Raw genomic sequence first — 10,520 nt, 5'->3', positions numbered from 1 at the left:
TACATTTTATCCATGGCTACATACAATGATTCAATAAACTAGATAACTGTTAAATTTCTAAGGTAACTATTAAATTTGAGGTAGGATTTAAAAAAAATGGTTTGCAGGGGTTCTACATGAACCATGTTCTTTACTGATTGTTGCCCTTGGATTTGGGGGCCTGGAAGGAAAGGGAGGGAGACAATGTGAAAGGAATGAGGTGACAGGAGCTCTCCTTAGAAGTCAGAAACCACTGGGCTGTAGTACTAGATACAGATTCAGAGGGCTTTCTCACTCCTAAATGACTGATGCTGTGGTAAGGGCTATGTGACTGTTTAAAGTCATCTCTTGTTAGCCATGCTATTTTGGAGCTGAGCAACAATGCAAACGTGGAAAAGGGATTTTTATTTGAATTTGGAATACATCATGTAATTTCTACCCTTTATCCCCTACCCCCTGATATCAGATGTAGAGTCCTAGTTATATTTTACCCAGGCTATTACTAAGTTAGCTTATATTACCTGAATCTATACCTACTATAGAAGAGGTATTTGAGACATGAATGGAGAGATTGGGAAAGGATATTATTTGATTCAACTTTTGCCACACACAGATCACATGTGGATACATAATAGGTAACTGAGCCTAACTCATGAGAAAAGTCAAATGCTGAAATTGTCTAAGTATTTCTTCAAAGTGTCTGAATGTTGCTGTTCTATTATCACAAAAGAAAAAGAAAAGAGGGCTGGGGATGTGGCTCAAGCGGTAGCGCGCTCGCCTCGCATGCGTGCGGCCCCGGTTCGATCCTCAGCACCACATACCAACAAAGAAAAGAAAAGAAGAAAGCTGTTTTATTCACACTAGCAGATGTGTTTGGCCTTAGGTACTCAGACTTGGCCTGGATTTTCTAATCAATTCCAGTGCTTCTGCCCAGACATTAAAATGCCCTGGGGCAGGGCAGTGGAGATCCTGTAGGAAACCAGATGTAGGTGTAGTGGATTACTCATCTTTTCCAAAGCATATTTTGTGGAATTGGTCCTTTTGGACTGTAGTTTCTTCACTGACTACTTTCCCCATGGCCTCTTTTCTCTTGCATCCTGGTTCTCTAGCTTGAACGAGGGTCGATGTCCCATAGCTCCCATCTTGCTGAAGGCCCATAGGAGGTATGCCTTGGGCCCAAATGTTCACTGTGAGAATGATATTACCTGGCAAGGGTGAATGGTTCCCATGTGAGCTACTGATGAGAAATGCTCCAGAGTAGTCACTGAACAACCTTCTTTAGTGTTTGATGCACTTGTCTGAATTTCTTGGGGTAAAAATCATTTCTAGCAGGTCGCTTGTTTCATCTGGATGCAAGGACAAGTCATTTCTCTTCTGTATGTTTTCAACACACTTTCCTTGCAATGTCTTCACATGGAATCGCCTCAGAAGTGTAACCAGGACAACTTTCATCATCACCATGGCAATGTACTTTCCTGCACAGCTGCGGGGCCCAAAGCCAAATGGCTGAAAATACCTGTAAGGAACCTATGAAAATGATCAGACCATTAGCCAGAGTGTTCAAGGCCAGAGTCATGCAATACAGTCTCTGATTTCACTCTGAAAACACTGGTCAGTCAGAACACTCTGTTTCGGGGTCTCAGCCATACTGCTTCTTCACTGACTTGAAGGACTGAATAAATAAACCCCTTTCTCATCCATTGTGATTCACCTTTTGTGCAGACTCACCCTCAGTCTCCACTTTTGCCATTCATGTAAATGAGCTGGAGTAAAGCAAAGCAAATCAACTTTTTACAGGCAATGCTGGGGTACTCAACTAGCTCTGGAGAGTACCCACAGCTCTCCTGCTGCTTTGCAAGTCTCCAACGCAAAGACTGTTTCTGTGTGATGCCATATAAGCCTGATGAAGAGGGACAAATGCAGACAAAAAATGTCAGTACTAAGCAACTGTTTTTAGTTATGAAGAAAATTAATGAGGACCATGTCCGTCTGTCTTGTTCGCATCTGAATTTACATAGTGCCTGGCACATAGATGTTCAATACTTTTTTTTGACCAATTGACTGATTTATGTGATATTATCTAGATTGCCTATATAGAAACAGGATAAATTAAAGTACTGAATTAACTTCATGTTTCTACAATATATGCAAGTGGGAAAAGAGAGCACTGAATTATCTGGATAATTCAGGCTTAAAAATACTGTTGTGGCTGAAGTTGTCGCTCAGTGGTAGAGCACTCGTGAGATCTTGGGTTTGATCTTCAGTGCCACGTATAAATAAATTAATAAAATAAAAGATCCATTGACAAGCAAAATTTTTTTTTTAAATTAAAAAATTACTGTTGCCTAAAATTTGACAGAATGGAGGCAGAATCTCCAATATAAGTCAAGTATAGAAAAAGCAGAATCTCTTCCACTCTATTGAGTCTTACTTAGAATGAGACCTGCTGCTCATAAGGCTATTTGATGAACCAAAGTCAGATCTTTTGGTCTCACTTAATTTCTATCTAAAGCAGAAATGGATTTCTTTTGCTTAAATAGTGCTAGCTGAATCTGGATGATGACAAAGTGATCAGTTTAAATGGAAAAGTAGATTCACTGGGTTCAATATAATTATCTCACTTTAGCAAAATTAGGGGCCTAGATTTTTCACATGTTGAGCCACCATGTTGCTCCCACTTAGATATTTTGCAGAGCTGAAGACCCAGCAACCTTGGCTTAAGCAAGAACTTGGTAGCCATGGCTTAGGGCCAGGGAACATGTGTGCTCCGAGTGAGCTGGCAGACAGGAATGGGTAAGAAGAATGAAAAGCGTGTGGTGCAAACACAGACCGAGAGCAGATTCAACAGTTGAAACTGGCCGAGAGTGGCACATTCAGTTTTAAGAAGGGCTCTTACATTCTTCTCAAAATTTTCAAGAGTAAATTCGTTAGGCTTGGGGAAAAACTCGAGTCGATGCATTCTTCCAATATTCAGAATAATGTTAGTTCCCTTTTTCACGGGGTAGCCGTCAATCACATCATCTTGTAAGGCTTTGCGCATCACCAAGTCCACGACGGGCTGGTACCGCAGGCTCTCGTAAATGAAGTTTTCCATCACTTTTAGTTTTTGCACATCGTCAATCTTTATCTCTCTCTCACCTGTGAGAGAAAAATGGGCAAGGAAGGTAATGTTAGTTTCAATATGTGTTGGGTACTGACACTCCTATTTTTTTTCCATAGAACAGTTTGCTTTTGACTGAAAAACAATTATGTCTATAAAAATTCAGATACCAAGACAGTTATCTTAAAACCTGGAAGATTTCATAGAAACGTTGAGATTTCCTGAAAAGTCAGAAACACTGGAACCACATTCCCACAGGGCAACAGTGGGCTGAAGATGAGGGGCTGATTACCCCTTCAAAGGGGTCCTGTGGACCATATCTAGTACCCTTCATACACCATTCAAATCTTCCTGGCTTCTGAAATCTGACTTTTGCACATAACTCTAAATTCTAGGAGTCATTCATTTCCTCTTTGGACTTGTGAGCAAACTCACTGCACAACCATCCCCAAAAAGGGTACATGGGCTGCTGCACAGTCAAAGTGAGACAGTGGATTTAATCCATTGCAACAACATTTTTTCCTCTGGTTACTGTACAGTCACCTGCCCACATGTCTCACTGATATTCCCTCCACGTCTCATCAAGAACAACCTTTCACAGTAGTGTGGCAAGAACTCCCCTCCAAAATAAAATAGGTATTTCAGATCAGTCCTGGTTGGACTGGGGATTGATGGGCACTCACACTCACTACCTCAGACTGGCATGACATTGCTCAAAGAGGCTTGAATTAGTCCCAGAGGTGGCAGAGCTTCAGCATTTCCTCAAATGGGCCACCACTTTTGAAGAATCAGAACTGGCCCAGAGTTCTGAGTCAGCCCTGTATCCTATACAACTAAGCCATCTAAGAATGATCTAATTGGTCAGAGAACTCTAACCAAAGTAAGAAGCCCTGCCCCACATGTGTTGGTCTTTGTACCCAAGGATGTAGTGGAGTATGTTTAACTGGAGTGGAGAGGTAGAAGGGAGGATGATGGGGAAGGTAACCAAAGGCATCCACTAGGAAGCAAATGAGTACAGGAAGGAGGACAGACATATGTGCAAGTGCCTCTGCTGTTTTTCTGTCTTTGCAGAGGTCTGCTGAAGGATCAGGGGAACATCAATAAGTACAAACATGTTTCACCTCTTGAGGAAATTGTATCAAAGTTATATTAAAGGCTTATGTATTATGGTCTCAAAAGCAATTTCCCTCTGTGCCCTGAACTCCAGCCTTCTCTTCACTCCACTGGGCTTGATGTGTCCTCTGCCTCCCACCAGCCCAAGTGTGTTCCTGCAAAGATTACCAATATGAAGGAGATTCCAAATAAGGACCTCTGTTTTTTCCCAGAAGGCTGTCTGATTCTTATGACTGTGGCAATGCTTTTGTGGAGAGTTACTACAGGTTGGTGCTGAAACAGGCAGGGCCATGGAAAAGTAGAGGGAGACCTGGTGGCTCCCTGCAGAGGAGGAGGAGAGGCATTAGGGATGAGGGTGAGCCTCACTGGATTGGAGTCCAGAAGGAAACTTTTCACTCCCTTGTCTTTGCTGTTATTCTCTCCTCTTCCTTCTGTCACCAATTGGAAGTTCATTTGTGACTGAGTTGCTTGAAATCCAGAAAAAATGCTGTAAATAGCAGCCATTTTTCCTGGGTGGACCCACAAAGGCCTTTGAACTGATAAAGCAGGCATAGCATACACAATCCCAAGTTTTTGAAAGACAAATCCAACCATGAGTTGGGTTTGTATACACATAAAAAAAGATCTTGAAGACTAAGCAGCAAATAATTAACACTGGTTAGCTCTGGGAATGACAATGAGGTCAGGAAGGACAGTGGAAAGGATTGGGAACTATCATTTTCTACTTTATACTTCTCTCTGTTTTCTGAATTTTCCCAATGAGCATGTATTATTTTTATAGTAAAAAACCGAGAGAACCATCTTTTCAACCTACCTGGCATAGTCCAACTGTGATAGAATTACTTGTTTTATTTTTCTCCAAGTGGATTATAAAAAGAATTCTGTGTTTGACCTCCTTCTTAGGACATAAGAAATTGACAATCAAAAGGATTATCTTTTAAATTCTATTATTTGGGCTGGGGTTGTGGCTCAAGCGGTAGCACGCTCGCCTGGCATGCGTGCGGCCCGGGTTCGATCCTCAGCACCACATACCAACAAAGATGTTGTGTCCGCCGAGAACTAAAAAATAAATATTAAAAAAAATTCTCTCTCTCTCTCTCTCTCTCTCTCTCTCTCTCTCTCTCTCTCTCTCCTCTCTCACTCTCTCTTTAAAAAAATTCTATTATTTATTTGATAAATTCTTACCAACAACAGTCTGTATTTCCTTCATTATTGCCTCTTCAACTTTAGGGTGATTTGCAATGAGGAACAGCATGAAGTACACAGTGACAGACATAGTGTCAGGTGCTGCAATCAGCATTTCCAATATGCACTGGTTCACATTCTCTCTTGTCAGATCTCCACGTTTCTGAATAATTCAAAGAGGGGGAAAATTGAAAAAGTAATCAGTTTCAATAAAATGAGGGGAAGTGACCTTCAAGCTCAACAACCTCAATAAAATGAAATTATAGAAATTACATGTCTCTATAATTGACTATGAACATTTCACGTGACAATCTACAGCTGAACGATGAACAGTTTAGACAATTATCTACATGTAGTCTAGCCTCTATATCCTTGGGCTCCAATCTATGGATTCAACAATCACCTGGACATTGAGACTACTTGAAAAAACAATTGTGTCTGTAGTAAACATATAGAGATCTTTTTTCTTGTCATTATATCCTAAACAATACAGTATACCAACCATTTACATAGTACTTACACTGTATTCAAATAAGCAATCTAGAGATGATTCTAAGTATGTGGGGAAAATATGTGTAGGTTTTATGTAAATATTCTGCTTTCTATACGGGACTTAAGCATCCTTGCATTTGAGTATCTGAAAAGGGTTCTGGATGAACTCCCTTAAATGCAGTGGAATGATTATATTGAAGGTCTTTAATATTCCTTTTTCCTGATTTCATATGCTGTATTGTGGTACAGAAGAGTTTTCAATTTTAAAGACCAGTTTTACTAGAATGTCTGCATGGGATATTTGGGTTGGGTTTATAGTACTTCTAGAGAAAATACTTAAAAGCAGAAATATGCAACTATTATAAAAGGGAATCTTTACACACACATCTACATGAACAGTCATAACATGTTGGGTAGGGAATTATGGTTAGTGTAGATCAGTACCTCAGCAAAAATCAATTCAGTGGCAAAATCCATACAGTCTTCTAGTTTCTCTGCTGTGGAAACCTTTTGCCTTTTTTCTTCTACCAAAATATTTATGGCATCTTTCAAATCCTTGCTGGAAAAAAAAGTCAAAATATAATCTCAATTTAAGCCTCTAGAAAAACATTGTTTTCCTGTGTGTTTAAACAAAATGTCCTGCTTCCCTTGAAGCCAGTGGTGCTCATGAATAAAGAAATTCATATTTTATTTCTTCACTAACATTCCTAGATTACATATGTTTATACTTTGTTAAGGCATCAGAATTAACTAAGATATCTAAACAGGGAGTAAAATTAAAGCTGTGACTTTTTAGTTAAGGGTTAAACACTGATACCAAAGGCTACACTCAGCCATGCTTTGCAACTTCTGATTTGGTAGGCAGTGTTTAAAGTAAGAGCCCATGTATGTCTTTGGTTGGGGCAAGCACTCTTCAGTTTGTCGTAGGCGCTTCCATTTCCTGCCTTCTTATAGCCTCACAGCCCAGTTTTACTTGCCAGGCCCTGAAAACTATTGAGTACAAAATTCCTGTACTAGACAGTAAACTCAGGTGGGTACTATTCTTGATATTTATTCTCATACCTGTGACTTTTGCCATACTGTAAGCACTAGGAATAAGTAGTAGCATGAATATGTGTATGCATATTGTGGTAAAGGGAGAGCTCCTTGGACAACCGGTGAGGTTCTAGCCCAGGTTACTCACTTTCTATGTAACCTACTTTACATTTCCGAGCCTTATGTTTCCTTTAAAGTAAAAGGACCAGACTAGATGAACAATAAGGTCACCTTGCAGTCTAAATTCCATTCTTGTCTTAGTCCTTACATGTATGTGTTCATGTGTAAGCATATTGTTCCCTCATCCTAGGGGACAATATTCTGTGTTACGTTAAATGTACATATCTTTATTTCAAATTCTTATTGATATGGTCACAAATCAATAGCCTCTATTTTTAGTACAGTTCATCAAGTAAGAGACGAATCTTCCATCAATGTTCCTCATTTAAAAAAAATTTCTTTTCAACATCATAAGGAAGATATTTAAACACTTTAAGAGAGAGTAATTGTGTGACTGTAAATGAGGATGCATGTATTGTGTATCTCTATGAGTGTACCTACACACACACACACATACACACCCTTCCAGATATCTACCAAAGATGTATTCACATTCATTCATTCACCTACCCATCCATTTATTCAGCATATATTGGTTGAGCATCTTCTACATAAGGAAGACAGATATCTATTCAATTGGTGAGCTATGATGATTCTTTTCAAGTAGGCTTAGAATGCTTAGCATTTCTACTGGAGCACTAGCCCCAGAATGACCTGGAAGGTGTTTGGATGCCCCTACATTCTGAATTCATAAACAGTTCTTTCATAGAACTGCAGCCACTATTGAGCATATACTTCCTTCCTGAGCCAGAATTCAAAATTTTGCATTAGTGGACTGTGAATGCAAATTAGGATCTTTCCTATTCAAGTTACAAGTTGGCCCCAATAACTGCATAAATGTATGCATCTGAATTTATATGCCCTTCAAAACTGGAAGAATTGAGTTAAATGACAGTTTTCAGGAACAAGGAAATCTCTGACTTACAAGCATGTATATCGAGAATGTACCTGCGAATCAGTTGTTTGGAATTCTGAATACATTTTTAAAGACTAGGCTACCAGCCTAGACTATAAACACCTATTCCAAGGTATTATGGGGCTGAAAAGCTTTACATTTACAAAAACAAAACATAGAAAACAATACTACTATGATATTTGGAATTAAAAGAAGCAAAAATATAAAATCGAATAAGTAGAGGTAGGTGTCCATTTATCTTCCCATAACTGTATTTTTTAAAAGTACTGACATTATTTTAAGGGTTAGGTGGAAGAGATTAAAAGATTTCTCTAGGTCTGTATTACTATAGGAGATATAAATTAGAACACTAATCATTGGCAACTGTGATATACAGAGAAATTGCTGCTGAGCTCCTTTCTATAGACTTCTGAGAGAAATAAATCTACAGTTTACTGCTTTGTTCTATGGCCAAGGCCAAGGCTAAACTAATAACTTAAAAGAACACAATGAGACTCTTCAGTATAACACCACCACCAAGTTTGATCACAGTGAAGAGATAAATCCTTTATCTAATTCATTAAAGTCACAGTAAGCTCTGTGAAAGAAGAGGAAATGTGTAAAGAACCAACTGTGCAAATCATTTACCTAAAACTCACCAACCACACGAGATCACGCAAAGCAACATCAAGTTAGGTTCCTCCCCAGAAACTAATATTATTGAACTTCAAAATCCACAGAAAGGATAAAATTGGATCTTCAAAACACTCTGGGACATTTTAGAATTGAAGAACTTAAGATGGTTAGGGATGCTTAAAGAAGATATGAATATAGGAAAAAGGGAAATTAACATATTTAATGCCCACTCTACTGTGCTTAGAGCTCATTGCTCTCTATATATGACCTCATAAACCTATATTCCCACTCTAGAGGGGTTTATATTTTACTTTAAATAACTCCCCAAGGCCATTTAGTTCTAAATGGTAGGGGAGGATACAAACTGGGACTTTCTGCCTCTGGATCCCATGGGTTTTCCACTGGTGGTCAGAGGAGGCAGTGTTTGGTAGCTGGGGAGCTGTACTCTAAAAACCCATAATTAGTCTGTAAGCTTTAGGGCATTTGTCCAGTTTTCTACTGGACTGCTTTAAGAATAAAACAATGCCATTTAATGACAATTTCAGGACCTCCAAAACAAAAAATATGTAACCAAAAAAATCACACATTTTATTGAAGTTCATTATAGTCATTATGAAATAATTCTTTGGGGACTACTATCAATTCTTTGGTTTGAATTATGTTAAATGCATTCAGAAGCAATACAACTACAAATTGGTTCTGTGTTTCCATTTTTCCACATATGAAAAGAGAGTTCTCACAGATATTAATGATAGGATTAGCCAACTTTTCTCAAGTACACTGCAGTGTCCTTGTTCCAGAAATGAGCTCTCGGACCACACACTCAGCACCCTGGCTGAGAAGCTGGTTGGCCAATGGCTTTTTTTACTCTCTCATCTAGCTAAAAACAGCCAAATTGCTATTAGTGTTTCATTGGCAACTTAATCAAAAATCCCCATGGGCTCTAGAAATGTAAAACTTACCAAAGAGGCCAACAACAGCAAAGACACAATGGAAAATAAGAAACAAAAAAATTCTTTCTGATTGCACTTATAAATCTTCCAAACTTGTGTTACTTACACAGGCTTTTCATATTTTTTGTATAGCCAAGAAATCTTAAAGAAGATGTTTGGCTTGAGAAGGAGAGCCTGCCATGCATCAAAATAACCCTGGATTTTATCCACGATGGCACTTTCTGAAAAACAAAAACAAAAATAGAGCCATTGAGCAAAATGTGAGCCTAAGAAGAGTATTCTGAGCAGAGAATATTCCCTACAGATTCTCCTTCCAGTCTGGGGCTCTAAGCTGAGCAAGGTTCCATCACCAGTTAACAATTTAGTCACATGAGTACCACTAGACAAAAACTAAACATTTTTCAACTATCAAATATCAGCCATCATGCTAGGTGCTTTACAAAGGATTGATTTAATTCTTGTCATCTTACCAGGGGAGTAGTAGTTTTATCATTTTGCATATAAAAAAAATTGCAATCCATAGAAAATGAGACTTGACCAACATCATACAGCCAGTGTGACAGGAAGATCCTCAGGCTGGAGCCCAGTTCTGTCTGATCTCAGGATGATGCTCTTCTTCGTTGCACCAGGTCCCAAAGGCAAGTTGAGAGTTTAACAGGTTCCCAGTATAAATGGAAATAAACATATCCCCATATGCATTATGCAGGTTTTCTGACATCACATTCTGTACTCATGAGTTAACAGAGAGATTTTCAATTCCCTTTACAGAATCCTTCCTAACAATTGAAACTTGGGAGAACCAAGGAGCAGGGCAGTGAGGTATGTAGAACAGGATGGAAAGGGACCAAGCAAGAGGGTGTGACTAAAATAGTTCAGAGTGAATGGAGGCTCCTTTCCACCTGGCAGTCAGATGAAATTTCTATAGCTCTAATAAGGACCAGTTAGAGCAGAAGAGATGAGGCTCTGGGAGCTGGGGAGGAGAAACAGAAAGCTTACAGCTTGTCTACCTGCT

General features: G+C 39.1%; 1 protein-coding gene across 1 annotated transcript in view; it reads right to left on the bottom strand.

Annotated features, from left to right (window-relative positions):
- Positions 1-1,257: 1,257 nt before the first annotated feature.
- The window catches only part of CYP19A1 (cytochrome P450 family 19 subfamily A member 1), a gene marked incomplete at both ends in the record, with an annotated part of 30,581 nt that continues 21,318 nt past the window's right edge, over positions 1,258-10,520 (bottom strand). The window contains 5 exons of the mRNA XM_081292589.1: positions 1,258-1,506; positions 2,876-3,117; positions 5,378-5,540; positions 6,314-6,428; positions 9,615-9,729. Of these exons, the coding sequence (XP_081148715.1) occupies positions 1,258-1,506; positions 2,876-3,117; positions 5,378-5,540; positions 6,314-6,428; positions 9,615-9,729 (884 nt within the window). The remainder of the gene's footprint in view (positions 1,507-2,875; positions 3,118-5,377; positions 5,541-6,313; positions 6,429-9,614; positions 9,730-10,520) is intronic.

The sequence above is a fragment of the Spermophilus citellus genome (assembly GCF_964194105.1).
Source record: "Spermophilus citellus genome assembly, chromosome: 4".
Classification (NCBI taxonomy): Eukaryota; Metazoa; Chordata; class Mammalia; order Rodentia; family Sciuridae; genus Spermophilus; species Spermophilus citellus.
Note: the sequence above shows the minus strand (reverse complement) of the source record. Positions and strands in the feature narration are given on the sequence as shown.